At 43.7% G+C, this 19,324-nt stretch overlaps 1 protein-coding gene across 6 annotated transcripts in view; it reads left to right on the top strand.

The window, feature by feature from the left end:
* The first annotated feature begins 3,100 nt into the window (after positions 1 to 3,100).
* Positions 3,101 to 19,324, top strand: part of SH3TC2 (SH3 domain and tetratricopeptide repeats 2) — a 54,795-nt gene continuing 38,571 nt past the window's right edge. For 4 of the 6 annotated variants that reach the window (XR_009737626.1, XM_061423968.1, XM_061423967.1 and 1 more), the window contains exons 1-3: positions 3,101 to 3,380; positions 14,705 to 14,803; positions 18,781 to 18,908. Coding sequence is in view for 4 of the 6 variants with exons in the window: in XM_061423968.1 (XP_061279952.1) it covers positions 3,116 to 3,380; positions 14,705 to 14,803; positions 18,781 to 18,908 (492 nt within the window). In the remaining 2 variants the exon portion in view is untranslated. Of the gene's footprint in view, positions 3,381 to 12,272; positions 12,538 to 14,704; positions 14,804 to 16,321; positions 16,428 to 18,780; positions 18,909 to 19,324 lie in introns of those variants that run through there. The other 2 variants (XM_061423971.1, XM_061423970.1) reach the window with 2 other exon arrangements.

Below are 19,324 nucleotides of genomic sequence, written 5' to 3'. Positions count from 1 at the left end.
TAAATAATTACATCTACAACAATCATATTTCCAAATAAAGTCACATTCTCATGTACTGGGGGCTAAGGCTCCAATATATCACTTTTGGGGGCCACAATTCTGCCTATAAGATGGTCTTTCAGTTCTTCCAGTGAATTTTAGTATCCAAGTACATATCTTATTACCCAACTAGATTGTAAATTTTATGAGAAAAATTCAATTTTTCATCTGATGTAGCAAACTGGCTGGTCTCAGGCTGGATGTGACCTACATCTGCCCTGAAGTATTGGCCCAACCATACAGTGATTTGGAAAATGTTCTGAATCAGTTTGTGAACATTTAAAAATTTGGAAACTATACCTGAAAATCTGAGCGTCTGGTTTTCATAATAAATCAGAATGTCTGGTCACATACCAGAGGAACATTGTGCCATGTTCTTCATTGCCTGAAGCCTAGCAATGGTTTGTCCTTGGACTGGATAGTACCTTCTTCCTTACACACACACACACACACACACACACACACACACACACATCTATATCCTAGTGGATTTGCTTCTCTTAGAGAACTTTGACTAATATAGTCTTCATCCAAAAATGTCCATTACTATTACCTTGGTTCAAGCCATCACCATCTCTCTTCTGGATGTTACAATTGTTGCATACTTGGAATTCTAGTTACAGCCTATTTTCCAAGGAGCAGCCAGAGAGACCCTTTATAACCATAAGTCAGTCATGTGACACCTCTATTTAGTGTCCTCCCTTGGCTCCTATCTCTGTCAATGTAAAAGCTGAAGTCTTTAGATGGCCTTCAAAGTCCTACACAATCGGCCTTCATTTCTACACTCTGCCCTGCCTCATGAGACTCCAACCACACACGTTTTTCCTTTAGCTCTCTAGGCAAGTTCCAGCCTTAGGGCCTTTGTACTTGCTGCTCTCTGTCTGGAAAGCTCTTTGTTCTGGCTAATTCGTCTGAGCTTCCCATAAGCAGAACACCGCTTTCTTGTATCTCAAGAGAAGCAATGACTTTTTCCAAAATGGACCATTTAGTTCAGATTTGCCAAAATGTGTGTCTCAACCAACTGCCTGAGGCTGTCCTCTCTGAGCTGGCCTGGGGATCCTTTCATTGGTTGGTCTTGATCATTTATAATTTCTGACCTTCATCGTTGCACCTGTATAGAAATGGTGTTCAGCCAAGTCAAGGAGAAATGCTAAGTCTGAGCATTCGACATCATTTGCAAATTATACCATGGTTTCTCTTCACCAGTTCTCACATATCTCCCAAAGTTCTGAGTGGTTGCTTTGTAAAAAAATCCTTGCCCTTTTATCTTAGGCCCAAGAAAACATCCCAATTCATACGTAAAACACTGTGCTTTGGTGAGGGGAAAAGATATGAGACACATTATGGGAAGTGGATACTTTAAACTGATTTGTGCAGAGAAAACATCTTCCATGGTAGTTCTGTGATCAGAGAAACCCTGTGTCCCTGCATTCCTGGCCCCACTCCAGGCGTCCACTCCTGCGCCCTCTGTAAGTGGTCAGCTAAGCTCCAGAGAGCTCAGCATCAGATCACCAAATCCTTCCTTATTGTAGTCATGGAAAGATCCTGAATATTAGAAAAGTAAAGCTCCTGGACTGTGGAATCAACAAGATCTGGCTCAAGCCCTGAATCTGACATACATAAATGGTGGGGCCTTCGGCAAGTTATACATGCATTAGCTTCCTCACTTACAAAATAAAGATGATAATGCTAATATTATGGGTTGTTATGGGACTTAAATTAAGTAATGTATGATGAGTGCCTAACCCATAGTGAACATTCAGTCACTGGGAATCAAGATGGGTTAGCACTGAAACTGAAGTCAGACTTCGGAGATATGGTGGAGAACCCGTCACTTGGGACTGAGCTGGGGTGTGTGATGGACACCCCTGATCACTCCAGTGAGACTGATATCTAGGTGCTCCTTCATGTTGTATTCCCAGTGCTCCTCCCAGAATATAAAATGGACCAGGCCACCTCCCTCCTTGAAGTGGTCATGTGACTGGCTGCAAGTTCAACCTCCAAGTAGCCTGCACAGCAGGACTACTTGCTTTCCCTAGGCCACACCTCCTCACTCTTTGGACCACTCAGGAGTGACCTTTGCTCTAGGCATTAAGGAAACAATAAGTAACTTATGATCCTTCAGCTTGGTTGCTGGATCAGTCATGCCTCTGTCTAATGTTACTGGCATATGGCCATATTTTCTCCATCTTCCTTAGGAGATGCCATGGGAGGTTTTCTGAAATTCAGCCATACTGTCTCAACTACATCCTACTGCTCTGCTCCTTATTGTTGTTAAGTTGTGTCCAACTTTTTGTGACGCCATGGACTGCAGCATGCCAGGTTTCCCTGTCCTTCACCATCTCCGGGAGCTTGCTCAAACTCATGTCCATTGAGTTGGTGATGCCATCTAACCATCTCATCCTCTGTAAGCCACCTTCTCCTTCTTCCCTCAATCTTTCCTAGCATCAGGGTCTTTTACAATGAGTTGGCTCTTCGCATCAGGTGGCCAAAGTGTTGGAGCTTCAGCCCCAATCCTTCCAATGAATATTCAGGGTTGATTTCCTTTAGGACTGACTACTCCTTAAACAAGATGGAAAAGAGTTTGGTCTGGTGTGATCCATTTTGTGTGCATATTTGTAGCCTTAACATACTTGGTCCTCCAACCTCTCATCTGTAAGATGTTGGGTTACATCAGGTGACTTCTTGGATTTCTTCTGACTTTCTGATTTTGGCAGCCAGGGCTGGGGGTGAGGTGAAATGCTGTACCCACAGCTCCAGCTTCACCCAAATAGCTAAGGTGGGGTGTTTGCAGAGAGAGACTGGGTGGGGAGCACTTTCCCAGCAGCAGGAGAATCAGTGTGGGCCAAGCCAGTCAGGGAGGGAGAAAGAACAGAAGCAGCCTTGATTCCTGAGATGCTCTCTGCCTCCTCCTCCTGTGCCACTCCCCCACACCGTCCACCCGCACAAGAACCAAACTGTGTATCTCAATCCTAGAATGTGTGGAATGTGCCACAGCCTGATAGGCATGAAGCAATCTGCAGAGAGGCAGGGAGGAGCTATGCTCCCCAGTCAGAGGCCCGACAGTGCAAGGACTATGGGTCCTGAGGGCTGGGTGGCCCCTCCCATCCTCCCTGGGCCTGCTGCCGCAGCCAGGATATCAAAGGCTGCATTGTGCTTTGAGCGGGACTTGGTCCCTCGTGTGCCAGGGAGGAGGCGGGAGGAGGGACACCGCTGGGAGGCTGTCTCCTCCCAGTGCTCCTCTGGCTGGTGTTCCCAGGGGCCTCGGCCTGGGGAGGATGGTGCACACATGGGTGGCTGCTTCTGCATCCCTGGGGAGCCAAGTCTGTCCTGGGGCCCAGGTGAGTTTCCTGGGGGGAAGGGGGACCCCGGCCTGTGGAATGCCTAAGGCGGTGGTGGGTCCACTGAAGGCTTAGGGATCTGCTGGGTTGGGGAGCTACTCTTCTCAAGATGGGTAGATGGTTGTACTTTCTGGCTTCTTCTCCTCCCTTCCTCTTCCTCACTTAGTATTTGTCATTCTGACATTGTGAAAAGGGAGTGAAACCTGGGAAGCATCTACTTTTCCTAAAGAAAGAGGCTTTGAGCTCACTCTAGGAGGAGAGAAGGCTGTTTTTGGCTGCCACTCCCAGGGTGTGACTAAGCCCTTCCTTCCTTTTTTCCCAAGATGCCCCAGTTCAGGAAGAAAGCTCAGGCAGTTGGTTCCTCTGGGGACCAGCAGTGGTCATAAACTTGGCCTTAGTCACTCAACCCTATTTTTGTCAGGGTTAACGTTACTGGAGGAAAACAGGCAGTTTCCTGCCTCCTACCTGTTACAGTGTGTGTGTGTGTGTGTGTGTGTGTACGTCAAACTGAGGTCACTCAAGAGTTGTTGCTCTAAGAAACTGTCAAGTCATCTGAGGCTTGACATACAGTGACCAACCCTGCTGGTTTCACTGGGACCAGGGCTTTCCCAGGATGCATTCAGCACTAAAACCAAAACAGTCCCCGGCAGACTGGGGTCACTGGGCACCCTAATGCAAGTTCCTTGCTTCTTTTCAGAGGGAGACCAAGGTGAGGCCCAGTGGTCTCATGTATGGCATTCACCAGGAGGAGCTGTGGCTCTGTGGGAAGAGTGTGGATTGAGGGAGGACTCTCTTGGAAGACAAATGAGCATTAAACCAAGAAATTATTCCTAACACTTGTTAGGATTCCATGTCTTCTTGGAGCACCACCATGTTTCCTTGGAGGGGGAGCCCAGGAGAACCTCTATCCAAGGTTTTCTACTCTCTGATAGACAACTTCCCCCTGTAATTTTTTGACCTGGGCTCGATTAGGTGGAAGGCACTACAGGTTCCTAAAGCAAATCTGAAGCAGCCATGTTCTGCTTCCTCTGCTTGAAGTTCCAGCCTAGGCACCTTGGTATCTCCAGCAGGGAGAGGCTCCCACACTAAAGGTAACCCAGACTTAAAAATTCCCCAAATAATGCCCTTGGCACTAAATGCACGACCTATAGCTAAAAAACATTTTGCTTCTCCAAATGTCTAAATTGTACACACTTTTCAGACCCTCTCCCTAAATCCTGCTGTCCTTGTACCCCTTGGGAGCAGACATTGCATGGCAGCTGCAAGAATATGAAGGACCACTGGTCTGTAAGGCAGGGAGCTGCATTCTAGATCTGATTTGGTTTATCTCCTCTTAGGCATCCTCACAGTTAATCACCCAGTCTTTGAGGTTAGGTCTTGTCTGGATTTGCCAGACAAGGTCTTGGTTCTTTGATTTGCCTTGAGCAATTTATTTATTAACCTTTCTGTGTTTCAGTTTTCTCATTTGCAGATTTTATGATATAATTATGCTTTCCTTATAAAGTGTTGTGGTAGGGATTAAGTCTACATGAAAAACAGTTAAAACAACCTGACACAGTTAATTAAGCCCAGTAAATAAAACAAGGCACATTAATCACATCTCTATGACTCTGGCATATCACGCTCTCTCTCTAGGTCTCCCTTTGCTCATCTATAAAATGAGGGGGTTGTAAACTCAGCCTGTGGAGGTAAATTAGGGAGCTCTGCTCCTGGTCCCTGACCCCCCAGCTTCAGCCTGAATAACCCTACTTCTGTTTGACATCCTGTTGTTTAGCCCAAGATTTCATGTAAAGAATTCTGCAGCTTGAAAGAAACAAACCAACACTGAGGAAAACAATCTTAAGTTCTTATGACACTATCATTCAATTACCTTATTATTTCACCACATTTTTGCTGTTCAATTGGTTAGCATCCTGGATTCACTTTTTCACCAATAGTCAGCCTGATATTTATTTCTATTGAGGCTTTTCATGCCATCTCCCCAGTTTTCTGTACTTGTCAGGGCCTTTCCCTGGGGAGGATGATATGGTATTGTAGGTCTGAGGTCAGTTGTTGTAAACATCCCCTTCTAGGTTCCCCTATTTATCCTAGAGAACGGGAACAAGGTACACAAGCTAGAGTGACTTAATAGTATGTGAGTTTGGCAAGTCTCTTATATTCTTTGAACCTCAGTTTTCCTGTCTCTAAAATGAATATAATGATAGTATCTGTCACACAGAGTTTTTGTGAAGATTAAATCAGATAATTCATCTCATGGATTTAGCAGGGTCTGGCTTTTGATAGCCGCTCAGTAATTGCCTGGAAAATCCCATGGATGGAGGATCCTGGTAGGGTCAGACACGACTGAGTGACTTCACTTTCACTTTTCACTTTCATGCATTGGAGAAGGAAATGGCAACCCACTCCAGTGTTCTTGCCTGGAGAATCCCAGGGATGGGGAAGCCTGGTGGGCTGCCGTCTGTGGGGTCACACAGAGTTGGACACGACTGAAATGACTTAGCAGCAGCAGCAGCAGCACTAATTGCCGGCTGTTTTGTTAACTAATAAGGACCACTCCAACATCCCTTCTCCTATGCCTGACTCCACTGGAGTAGGAGTCGGTGCTCCTCTTTCTTCGGCTGCTTCTGCCATTGTGTCTGTTTCAGTGGGAGTAAATAGTTAGGACCAACAGTCCTCAGGGGTTAGGGAGGCAGGAAAGGAGAAGGCCTGATAGCACTATGCCCTGGACCGCTGCCCAGCCGGTCTGCAGTGGAGTGACAAAATGAAAAACACTCTTCCTGACGCCCCCCAGGTGTGCTGTATTCTCACACATGGACTCTGCCTGCAGCGTTTGTTCCCATGATGCTTCTTACTTTGGACATGGGCAGGGGGTAGGTTTCTGGTAACTGCCATTATTTCTGACTTCTGGACCCCTGGAAATTCTTGCCACTGTTAAACCACAGTTGCTTAGTTAAGATCACAGAGCAAGCTCATATCAAGATTTGTTGGCCTAAAAGCTTCTAGCACTGCCGCCTTATCTTTCAACACTATCTTGAAGAGATCTGGCAGATTTATACCCTTATACAGAGGATGTGGGAGAGATACATTTGCCTACATTGATTGCTGTTGTTTGTAACTTTCCTTTCAACCTTTGTTGGTAAATATGAATCATCAGTAGAATTATAAGAGATGGAGGGATGAATGCTGACAATAGTAAATCATGATTCACATTTGAGCTTTAACAAACTTGAGACATTTTGAATATACTGATAATAGATAATATGAGAACATTATGCAACTTTCTACTTTATGTCCTATTAGCTTCAGAGCTTCTTTATTTCTTTCTTTTACTTTTTGGAAAAATAAAAGATTACAGATACAGTTAGAGTCCCCTGGTAGTTTTTCCCAATCTTACTCCTCACTCTCCCTCCCCCAAACTAATCACATTCATGAATTCAGTGGTTCTGTGCCTTCACTGCATATCTGTATACTCACGAGTGTTCATTGGAAGGACTGATGTTGAGGCTGAAACTCCAATACTTTGGCCACCTGATGTGAAGAGCTGACTCATTTGAAAAGACCCTGATGCTGGGAAAGATTGAAGGCAGGAGGAGAAGGGGACAAGAGAAGATGAGATGGTTGGATGACATCACTGACTCAATGGACATGAGCTTGGGTAAACTCTGGGAGTTGGTGATGGACAGGGAGGCCTGGCGTGCTGCAGTCCATGGGGTTGCAAAGAGTTGGACACAACTGAGTGACTGAACTGAACTGAATTGAATCTTGTAAAGAATTTATTATTAAGATTTTTTTAACGTAAAGTGATATTATTATGCAGCCTGTTTTTTTTTTTTTTTTTTAAATAATTCAACACTATGATCTAAGATGGGCTTCCCTGGTGGCTCAGATGGTAAAGAATCTGCCTGCAATGCAGAAGATTCAGGTTTGATCCCCAGGTCGGGAAGATCCCCTGGAGAAAGGGAATAGCAACCCATTTCAGTATTTTTGCCTGGAGATGTACAGAGGAGCCTTGTGGGCTACAGTCCATAGGGTCACAAAGAGTCGGACATGACTAAATGACTAACACTACTAAACTATGATCTAAGATACATTCATGTGGATAAACATAGCTGTAATTCTAATTTGATATTTGTCGCAACAAGGACAATGTCGGTTCACATCATAAAAACTGCTGGTGGTATGCTTGTCAAGTCAAAGAAATAAAATGTGTGTGGAGAAAAAAAGCATGCAGGGAAATCTTTACTGTTTAGTTTTCTTAAATTTGGGAGTGGTGGTGAACAAGTGGGCCCAAGGAGAGACTGAGAGAGAAGTGGGAGTATATTCTCATTTCCAGCAAGTTTCTGTGACTGAAATATCTCCTGAGTTGGAGACCTTAGACTTCAGTGTTCTGAGGTTGGGTTTATGTAGTGGAACCGGCAAGATCTACACCCATAATCTGGATGGCCTCTGACTCTGTATGACTCTGGTAAAATCACTACTTCTCTCTGGGCCTTAGTTTCTCAACAGTAAAATTAGGAGTGGAATTCAGTGATCTCTGTTCCTTTCAAATATTCATTTTCTGTAATTATTGCCTCTCTTCATTTTTATGTCTCATATTTAAAATGTCAAGATGCCTTCCCTTTTCTAACTTTAAAATACAGTGTTATTCACTGTATTCCCTGTCTCCTCATTTGCCAAGATCACAGTCCACATTCTCACTCACACTGTGGACTGTCACACAGTTTTCAGCTATGCTCCCTGCCTCTCTTTCTTGCCTCTCCCTGTCCTTTCAGTGCCATCCCAGGTAGGATTTCCACTTTTGTTTTGCCACACCCATGCTCAAGAATGTTCCATAGCTCCATATTGCTTGCTATATCCATTCTAAATTCCTTTGACTTCTTTATAATGTTCTCTTTATCCTGACCCTACCATATTTATCAATTTTAGCTCCACCATCCTGACCTCTCCAGTATGTTGTCAGCTCATGTGCATGCAAACATTTGCTCCTGTCCTGCTGATCTCTTTACCAGTAATCCCATTTTTCTACCACCTATATAAATCTACCAACAAAATAAAGAGGGAGCCATAGACTGGGAGATAATATTTGTAAATTACACATCTAATACTTGTATCCAGAATAGAAAAAAAAAACTTATAACTCAGTAATGAGAAAATAAATAATCCAATACAAATTTTCAGAGAGTTTCATTCAGAAAATATAGGGATGGAAACCATACATGTGAAAAACGCTCAGCATCATTAGCTGTGCTCAGTCATGTCTGACTCTTTGTGACCCCATGGACTGTAGTCCCACCAGGCTTCCCTGTCCGTGGAATTTTACAGGTGAGAATACTGGAGTGGGTTGCCATTCTCTTCTCCAGGGAATCTTCCTAACCCAGGAATTGAACCCAAGTCTCTTGCATCTCCTGCATTGGTAGGCAGACTCTTTACCACTAGTGCCATCTGGGAATCCCTCATTAGTTATTAGGAAAGTGTAAATTAAAATGAGATAAAACCACACACCTACTAGAATGACTACAATTAAGAAGACTGATACTAAAGTGGTGTGGATGTGGAGAAACAGGAACTTTCATGTGTAGCTGATGGGAATGCAAAAGGTACAGCAACTTTGGAAAGCAGTTTGGCAGGTTTTTTTGAACTAAGCGTTGGTAATTTTCTCTGACCAATAATAAAAATAAAACTAGCTTCCAGAAAGTAATTTATTGATTCACAAATGAAAAGTCCAGGGATTATTTGTTTCAAGTATGTCTGGATCAAAGTATTTAAATGATTTTAACTGATTCCAGCTGGGCTATTTGAAAACCTAAAAGATGATGCGGTTAAAGTGCTGCACTCAATATGCCAGCACATTTGAAAAACTCAGCAATGGCCACAGGACTGGAAAAGGTCAGTTTTCATTCTAACCATGAAGAAGGGCAATGCCAAAGGATATTCAACTATTAGGCTGATTTCACATGCCTCCCATGTGATTTCATATGCTTCCCTGATTTTACCAAGGTTTCCCTGGTGGCTCAGCTGGTAAAGAATCCTCCTGCAATGTGGGATTCCTGGGTTTGATCCCTGGGTTGGAAAGATCCCCTGGAGAAGGGAATGGCTACCCACTCCAGTATTTTGGCCTGGAAAATTCCATGGACTGTATAGTCTATGTGGTCGAAAAGAGTCGGGCACGATTGAGTGACTTCACTTTCACAAGCTAGCAAGGTAATGCTCAAAAACGTTCAAGCTAGGTTTCAATGGTACATGAACCAAGAACTTCCAGATGTACAAGCTGGATTTAGAAAAGGCAGAGGAACCAGAGATCAAATTGCCAATATCTGTCGAATCATAGAAAAAGCAAGAGAATTCCAGAAAAACATCTACTTCTGCTTGATCGACTATGCTAAAGCCTTTGACTGTGTGGATTACAACAAACTGTGGAAAATTCTTCAAGATATGGAATACCAGATCACCTGACCTGCCTCCTGAGAAACCTGTATGCAGGTCAAGAAGTAATAGTTAAAATTGGACATGGAACAACGGATTGGTTCAAAATTGGGAAAGGAGTACATCAAGGCTGTATATTGTCATCTTGCTTATTTAACTTCTATGCACAGTACATCATGTGAAATACTGGGTTGGATGAAGCACAGGCTGGGATCAAGATTGCCAGTAGAAATAACAACAACTTCAGATATGCAGATGACACCACCCTAATGGCAGAATGTGAAGAGGAACTAAAGAGCTTCTTGATGAAGGTGAAAGACAAGAGTGAAAAAGCTGGCCCTAAAACTCAACATTCAAGAAAACTAAGATCATGGTATCCGGTCCCATCACTTCATGGCAAATAGATGGGGAAAAAGTGGAAACAGTAGCAGATTTTATTTTCTTGGACTTCCAAATCACCACAGACTGTGACTGCAGCCATGAAATTAAAAGACACTTGCTCCTTGGAAGTAAAGCTATGATAGACCTAGACAGAGTATTAAAAAGCAGAGATATCACTTTGCTGACAAAGGTCCGTATAGTCAAAGCTATGTGTTTTCAGGCAGTCATGTATGGGTGTGAGAGTTGGACCATAAAGAAGGCTGAGCGCCAAAGAACTGATGCTTTTGAACTATGGTGCTGGAGAAGGCTCTTTTTTTTGGATAAGACTCGAGTCCCTTGGACCGCAAGGAGATCAAACCAGTGAATCCTAAAAGAAACACACCCTAAATATTCTTTGGAGGGACTGATGCTGAAGCTGAAGCTCTAATACTTTGGCCACCTGATGCAAAGAGCCAACTCATTGGAAAAGACCCTGATGCTGGGAAGGAATGAGGGCAGGAAAAGAAGGGAGCAACAGAGGATGAGATGGTTTCGAGCATCACCAACTAAGTGGACATGAACTGGGCAATATCTGGGAAATAACGTAGGTCAGAGAAGTGTGGCGTGCTGCAGTCCATGGGGTCACAAACAGTCCAACACGGCTTAGCAACTGAACAACAATTCCAACAACCTTTCCCACTCTGTTTAGAAAATCGCTAGCTACCCCAAGTCATGCAAATACTCTTCTATATTTCGCTCCAAGTTTTTTTGGTATCTTTTAAAAAACAAGCACCTAAATAATTCTGATGCAGATCATCCACAAATCACATTCTGGAAAACTGTGATTTTTCTTCTCTATACCTCACATGTTCTTTAAGAGCTGTGCGCCCTGCCTTCTCCCCCAAACTGAGGTCAACATCCTGAACTTCCTTATTCAAGATGGGATCATGCCACAGACTCTCACGGTCCTTAGGCAACTGTCTCTTCTCATGGACACACAAAGCTTGCCAGGACTAGGTGTAAATAAGTGAGCTGGCATTTCTGGGGCCCATGATGGCCAGAGAACAAATGCCCCGTAGAGGTGGCAGCAACCACTCAGTGCCAGCTGACTGTTGCCAGATGAGCATGAGGGCCCCAGACTATAGTTCTTCCAGTATTCAAAGCAAAGCCAAGCATCTGGGTTATGTAAAACATCCTGATTTCTAAATGATGTAGAGCAATTTAAATCTTAAAAGTGCACAGTGTAGAGGAAAAAAAAGAAAAGAAAAATGTTGGTGGGTTTTTATGGCCCTTGGCCTCTGGTATACCAGTTTTCAAACTCTATCCTAGAGTAGGGAACCAGGCTGCCACTCAAAGTGATTCTAGGACCTGCAGGATTATTACCTGGGAGCATATTAGAAATGCAGAATCTCAAGCTTGCAACTACTGAGGCAGAATCTGCATTTTATCAATGAGTGCTGATAAGTGTTACCCGCTCAGTCGCATCTGACCCTTTGGGACTGTAGCCGGGCAGGTTCCTCTGTCCATGGGATTCTCCAGGCAAGAATACCGGAGTGGGTAGTCATTCCGTTCTCCAGAAAATCTTCCTGACCCAGGGATGGAAACAGGGTCTCCTGCATGGTAGGCAGATTCTTTACCGTCTGAGCCACTAGGGCAGTTTATCAATAGCCCAGGTGATTCATTAAAGTTTGAAAACCTCATGCAGATATGTGGTTCTTACTGACTCAAATCAGAATCCTTTGGGGAACTTAAGAAAAATACCTGCATCGATGTGGTGACGTCGCGCTCTTCCTGTCTCGGCTTAAGCAGCACCTGACAAGGAACAGACGTTCAAGGCAACAGGACCACTCTTCTCATTTGCCCGGGCCCCTCATCTCCCCTTCCTGCCTGTTGGTGGTGTGTGTACGGCAGGTGCTGTGTGAATCACGTCCCATCTGGGTCTCCTGCCCCTCTGTCTCAGGGCATCGGCGGGGCCGGGTGCTCAGACGCAGCGCGGACATTCTCACCTCGCTTTCCCAGAGGGTCTCGCGAGGCGTCGCGCCGTGCTAGCCTCTCTGTGCGTGAATATCCCATCTGCCCTTGCGGTGCCCCTGGAGCGCTCCAGTTTTTCCCTCAGCGGGTGAAGCTTCCAGTTCCCAGCGAGCCCCTGGGGTCCCCCCTGAGGTGGTGCATCTCGTTGAGTAGCTGTCTTGGAGTGTCGAGATGATAAGGGAGGCAACGTGCCTCGTGGTGGTTGTCCTCACTGTGTGCTGTGAGGACTGACTTGGCCCTCGTATTCTCCCTTCTCCGGGGTTGCACGGGGGAGTTTGAGCGACCATGGAGGGTCCGGCGAGGCGAAGCGGAGCATCTGTGAGACATTTCAGCTCCTTGTGAGGTAAATGGAGGAGTCTGAGGCCTCATGGACGTTTCGCTTATCTTGCCTCAGGAACCCCCTCCTCGCAGCCCTTCCCCAGCCAAAAGAGAACTGGCCTCCCTTGAAGTGCCTCCGTGGGCCCAATGGGGAGACGATGGGTGGAGGACGACGCTCCCTAAGTCAGAAAGCCTTCTCTAGCCATTCGAGAGCGAGCCTAGGGGCACTGGACCTCCCAGCCTCCGCCCCTCCAAAGCGCACAGAGGATGAGGGGTGGGCTGACCTCGCGGTGGGGTGGAGCACTGCTCTTCCTGGGAGAGGGGGAAGAAAAAAAGAGAGAAATCAAAGGAAAGGAAGAGAAAAGAAAAGTACGTGTGACTGGGTAGCATGATGAAGGACATAAATTAACATTTTTGGAGATGAGGCCTAGGCACTGATATTTTAAAAAGTCAGTTTTTTCAAAAGCCAGTTGGGTGACTTAAATAGGTAGACAGGGTTGAAAAGCACTCAGATCAAGCCTTCACCTATAATCGGGAAAAGTGAAATCTGAAAAAAATGGACAAATGAAATATCCTGACCAGTGTCACTTAACCAATGTATGGGAGAATCTGATTTGTGCAAACTCATCTCTCATGATTCTCAAGCCAGAAACTTTTCTGCTGCAGTTACTTTGGTTCCTGGGGGCAGAACTACAAAATGATCTTGGTAGACTATAGCTCATTACTGTTGGCTTCCAGGTAAGCTGCCTAATTTCAGCACTAACAAGATTGCTACATGAAAAGCTGTGAGCTAATGACCCCGCCTTCAGCACATTCAAGCCTAAATTCATTTCATTCTCCCTGTTCATTACCCTAAAAAAGTGCTAACTGTTCCTGCTATGAAAAAATGGAAGATCCTCAGCTTGGGATCAAAATCCCACTGAACAGGCATGGAAGAAGGCAGACTTGTGGCAGCAATATGAGGATTTGGGTTCAAGGTTAACCAGCCATGATTGGATGGTGCGTGATTACTTCATTCCTTATCACTCTTGGACTGCCTGAAGCACAGGTCCAGAATGCTAACCTAATAGATCTGCTTGACTTTGATCCACCAGCATTTTACAAATGAAGAAGTTGGATGGATTAGATGACTGACTGACAATTAGTAGCTGAGCCCAGATTCCTAATCCCTATTTCCAGTGTCAGGTATTGCTTGATAATATTCTGACCCCATGGTAGAGTCCTTGAGCAGTGTCATGTTCAAAAGAACAGAGCAACCAACAATAGTGGGTTAAGAACTTGAGTTCTTTTGTTGTATTTTGAGGATACATGAAAGAGGCCCACATTCCATGTCAATACTTTCAAATTTCCCTTCTGTTTTTTTTTTAATCTACTGCCTTGTGCTTTATAACTGCACTTTTCTTCTCTTTTCAACTCTGTGCCATCAAAATAGCCTCCTCGTTAACCCTAGTATGTGCTATGATCTTCTCTTTTTCATTCCGGTTTTACAGCTGCAAAGACTGAGGAGGAAAAAAAATCCCATACAGCAACGGTCTCCAACCTTTTTGGCACTAGGGACTGATTTTGTGGAAGACAGTTTTTTCCAGTGACTGGGGGTGGGAAATGGTTTTAGGATGATTCCAGCATATTACATTTATTGTGCACTGTATTTCTATTATTATTACATCAACTTCACCTCAGATCAGTAGGCATTAGATCCTAGAGGTTGGGGACCCCTGCCATACAGAAGTCTGTATAGTGGGCAGACAGAAGGATAGTTTGGGGCCAATCATAGATGTCAGGGCCATTACAACCATGCCCTAGTTACCTCCCTCAGGATGTTACTCTCAATTGCTCTGCTCCAGCATTTCCATTATCCACCTTGCTGTAGTCAGATTTGTTATGACCTTGTAGGCCCAGCATATATTGAACACGTAAGCCATGGGACTCACTCTGACCTGTAGGTGGGAAATCTGTTTTTTTTTTTTTTTATTTCCCCTTTTTTAAATATAGTGGAGATATCCAGGCTGCTGTAGCATTAGGATAGCATGCTTTAGTTGAGAACTAAATAATTCTAAGGCAAAAGTGATAATAATTAGAATTCTTCTGGACCACCAGCCTGGAGAAAAGAATGATTTCTGACAAAAATTTGTAACCCTTGCTTATGGCTTACTTACACTCTCACAAATGACCTTTCATTTGATCTTCTCCAGGTAAAGATACTTCTTCCAAGGATCCAACCATATCGAGTGAATTTATATCCTCATCTGAAAATAAGGAAAAATGTTTCCTGCCACAGAACATGATTCCAGGTATCTAAACCCCAAAGACAAAACTTATTTAAAAATATTTAAAAATATTTTTCATGTAGAATGAAAAAAAAGGGGGTTACAGTAACCCCCTTAACAGTCTCATCTTCAAGTTCCCTCCCTCTGATCCTTCCTGGGCACCACCATTAAATACATCTTTGTAAGCATGACCTTGACTATGATATTCACTTGCCCACAAATATTCCACTGCTCTTCATTGTCTGTGCGATTAAAGCTAAACCACTCAGCTGACTCTGAAAGCTTTTCACAACCTGGTACATATTAGGAGCTCTATACATATTTGCTGTATTAAATAAAGTATATATCACCAAGTAGATTTTAAGGTGCTGAAGGGAAGGTGCAATTTTTTGAATAATTAAGTGTTCTACATAGTATGGCAACCCACTCCAGTACTCTTGCCTGGAAAATCCCATGGACAGAGGGGCCTGGTAGGCTGCAGTCCATGGGGTCGCTAGGAGTCGGACACGACTGAGCGACTTCACTTTCACTTTTCACTCTCATGCATTGGAGAAGGAAATGGCAACCCACTCCAGTGTTCTTGCCTGGAGAATCCCAGGGACCAAGAGCCTGGTGGGCTGCTGTCTATGGGGTCGCACAGAGTCGGATACGATTGAAGCGACTTAGCAGTAGCATAGTACCTAAAAGAGTTGTTTGTACATATGTAACTGGTGCTCAGAAAATGTTTGGTAAATAAATACATGAATGATTGAATAAGTCCATGGAGGTCTTGTTTGTCTTCTATATACCACCTTATACAGAGGTTATTAAATATATAAAGGAATAAAGGGTTGAGTATGTGGGATGAGATTGGTTGAGCAGAAGGGTGTCTGAGTGATTCTTTCAGAAGGGAAAAAAAAGATTTTGAAATTAAAGTAGAAAAAATCTTTTTCTTAATACATATTTTTCACAATGTTATCCTTAAGAGACTTTAATGAAACTGGCAAAGACAACCATCCTCAGAGAGAGAGGTATACCTGAGCTGAACCTTGTACTGGAAATTCTGAGGATAAACCTGGGGAAAACCCAGTTTCTATTATCCAGTAACAGGTACCGTTTTTAATGGCAACTCACGTACAAAGCACATGCTAAGTCATGCCTGCATCTACTTCTCATCCTCACATACTCACTTCTAGGAGGTGGCACCACATTCTGCATTTCAAAGGTGGCAAACAGAGACTCACAGAGTGTGGTAAGTTCCCCAGTGCCACACAGTTAATACACGAGGAGAAAGGGATTCAATCCCCGGTCCTTGTTTGTAACCATAATGCCCTGTTGTTTCCCAAACATGTACTTCTCTACAGCATACAAAATCAAGATTTGTCAAAAAAGATCCGCAGTATGAATGTTTCAAAGGATATGTACTATGTAAACAGATAGTGTATAATGTCATGCCACATTCTTTCCCCCATTTTAAATTCTGTCAAGCTTCTTTGTTGACTATGAAAAAACCTTGCCCTCTATTTTTTTGCTGTTCTGTCAATCTGCTTATCTGTCTGTCAGCTTGGGCCATCTCTGAAAAAGCTGAATCGCCAACCATCTGTTGTTTCATGAACACAGTGGAGTCAGCATTTTATCCTATCAGTGAATGAAGGCAAGTGAACAAAGGGTACGTGTAGGTGAAACTTAACCTCCTGAGCCAGAACTTGTCCATCTTTCAGCATTTTCTGCCATGATGCTGTTTCCAAGAAGGTCATAGTGTGGGAAGGGGAGACTCAGCTCCAACTGCCAACCTCTTCTTCATGAGGAAGAGTCACAGACAGTCAATCAGATACATTATCACGATTAAACCGCTAGTTTTCAGAAAGATTAAAGAAGTGACAAAATGTACTTTGCACTAAAAGTAGAGTGAACCTGATTTATTCCCTTGTCCTCAGTGGGCACTGTAGGATCCCACATTGGCCTAGAGGTTTTGCTCTCAGTATCAGCTCTCACTGGTTGAGATCCAAAAGCAGTCTGCTTGTTTAAATCCAGGTCTTTTGAGTTCCATAACCATGAACTCAAGTGCATGGCAAGGAGATTCACTTTCAAGGGGCCATCACTTATCAGGAGCTTTTCTGGGGGAGTTTCTGGAGAGGAGTGTGGATCAGGCTTTGGAAGGACAAGAAGTTTAGTGAAAAGAAATCACAGAATCAGTTAGTGTCAAGGTTAATTACAGTGTAACATGATGAGGGCAGTGAGCAGAAACTGCTGGAGTACTAGGGTAGGGATGGGGGTTTGTGACGGACAACAGTTAATGCTTAATGTGTTTGTTGAATGTTTAGTATGTACCCAATACTGAACAGAATGCTTTATGCACATAATCTCATTTAGTAAGCCTCTTAAAAATTCTGTGGGATTGTACTGTAAAAGCTCTTCAGCTAATGAGAAAAGTCAAGTGTAGAGGGGTAATTAACTGCTCAGGGTGGCACAGTTAACAAAGGCAGAGCCAAGCCTTGAGCCCAAGTCTGTGTGACTCCTCCTCCCTGGGCTTTACCTCCTCCCAGAGATCAGTGTTCAGTGAGGCTACCAGATGAACATTGGACCTGGACTGCTGAAGATGGAGGACTTGCATGAGATTAGAACACAGGCCAGGGAGGAGCGGAGTGGAATAAACATCCACCTGAAGCTCTCGCCGATGTCAGGTCAGTGGGTATTGTGTTGGAGCTGGCCTGCAGCCACAGCATTCCCGCAACTTCTGCGTTAGAGACAAGCCTTTATAAAGATAGAAGTTCAGGCTGCCTGTGTGCTCAGGCGAGCATGACAAGGACTATCTTTAATGTGTTCAGGAATTTGCAGAAGCCCTGGCAAGTTAAGGCTAGAGGACAAACCTCTGTGCTTATCCAGTTGATGCCTTCATGGTTCATTGTGTTTGAAAATTATTAATGGGATTGCTACTTATTGTCTAAAGAAGACACATGGCAAAGTGCAGTTATAATGATGAACCTCCTCAGTGTGGCCTTTCACGACAGCACTATCCACTCTCCAAAAGCTCCATCACTCTGTCTCTTTACCCTATTAACATTTTTTTACTCATACCCCTTTTCTCCATCTGAAATTATTGTGTGCACGGAATTGGTTACTTGCCAAGAACACAAGCTCCATGAGAGCAGGACCATGTTTATTTTGTTCCCACTGTATCCTAGCACCTAAAACAGCTTCTGTTCAGAGTGTTGGTTTGAATGAATGTGCATTTTGAAGATATTAAAGATAGGTTATAATATATTAACCATTTATCCTGACAAACAATAAATGCATTATCAGAAAGAAGCGTGTTAGAGGAAATACATGTGTATAGGTACAATGCATGGGCTTCCCTGGTGACTTAGTGGTAAAGAATCAGCTTGCAATGCAAGAGATGTGGGTTCAGTCCTTGGGTTGGGAAGATCCTCTGGAGAAGGAAATAGCAGCCCATTTCAGTCCTCTTGTCTGGGAAATGCCATGGACAGAGGAACCTGGTGGGCTGCAGGAGGCTGGTGCGACTCCATGGAGTTGCAAAAGAGTCAGACACAACAACAGCAATGTATAATGCATAAAGTACATTATTATATATCATAAATCTGACATATAAATACTCTTCCATAAATACAGATAAATTTCATATTCTTTGGAAACTTTCACAAATCATCCACAGGAGGAAATATATGTTTTAGCTGATTCTTTGTGGTACTGTTCCCTCAGTGCCAGCCAGCTAGGAATATACCCTGTACAAACAGAAATAACCAAGCCAACTGTAGCAGTTCCTGAGATTCTAGAACATTCTGGGCTTCACCATTTTTTGTTTTTGTTTTTTTTTGAGGGGGGAGAAGTTTCAAGAATGTGCTCAGAGAATTGTTAAGATTACTTAACAATTACTTAACAATCTCTAATTGATGAGACCGTCACTTTAGGGAGTGGATGTGGGAATCATTGGGGGTTACCTAATTCTTTCTTCCCTATTACTACATTTCCATCCTGATCTTTCTCCCTCTATTCTCTTTAAGATCTGACACTCTCCTTCAGTGTGAAGAGCCGCTCCAGAAGGTGTGTAAATGGCCCCTTGCAAGAAGCAGCCAGGAGGCGGCTCTGGGCGCTGGAGAATGAGGACCAGGAGGTGCGTGCATTGTTTAAGGTGAGCTTCTGGGAGCAGTGCAACCTCATCTTTTGTCCTTCCACTACCTACACTCTCCCCAGCACCTAGGACAGCGCCAGGAACAAAGTCCCTCAAGAAAACTTCTAACTGAATGCACAATAATGTATAGGTTCTCTGCTCAGCAGGAATGGGTCAGGAGTCAGAGTCAGAGAAAGCTTCATTTTAAGTCTATTGATTTTTGATCTTCATACTTCTGTAGAATAGGAATCATTATAATATAAAGTATATTTTTTAAAAAATGCTGTGAATTTGACTCTTAAAATTGTGATAAAATATACATAACATTTTCAGTTTTAATGATTTTTAGTGTACACATCAGTGATATTAAATGCATTTATATTATTGTGCAACCATCACCGCTATCCATTCTGGAATTTCTCATCATCCTGGACTAA

The sequence above is a fragment of the Bos javanicus genome, chromosome 7 (assembly GCF_032452875.1).
Source record: "Bos javanicus breed banteng chromosome 7, ARS-OSU_banteng_1.0, whole genome shotgun sequence".
NCBI lineage: Eukaryota > Metazoa > Chordata > Mammalia > Artiodactyla > Bovidae > Bos > Bos javanicus.
The sequence above is the reverse complement of the archived record's forward strand: the minus strand, read 5'-3'. Positions and strand labels throughout refer to the sequence as shown.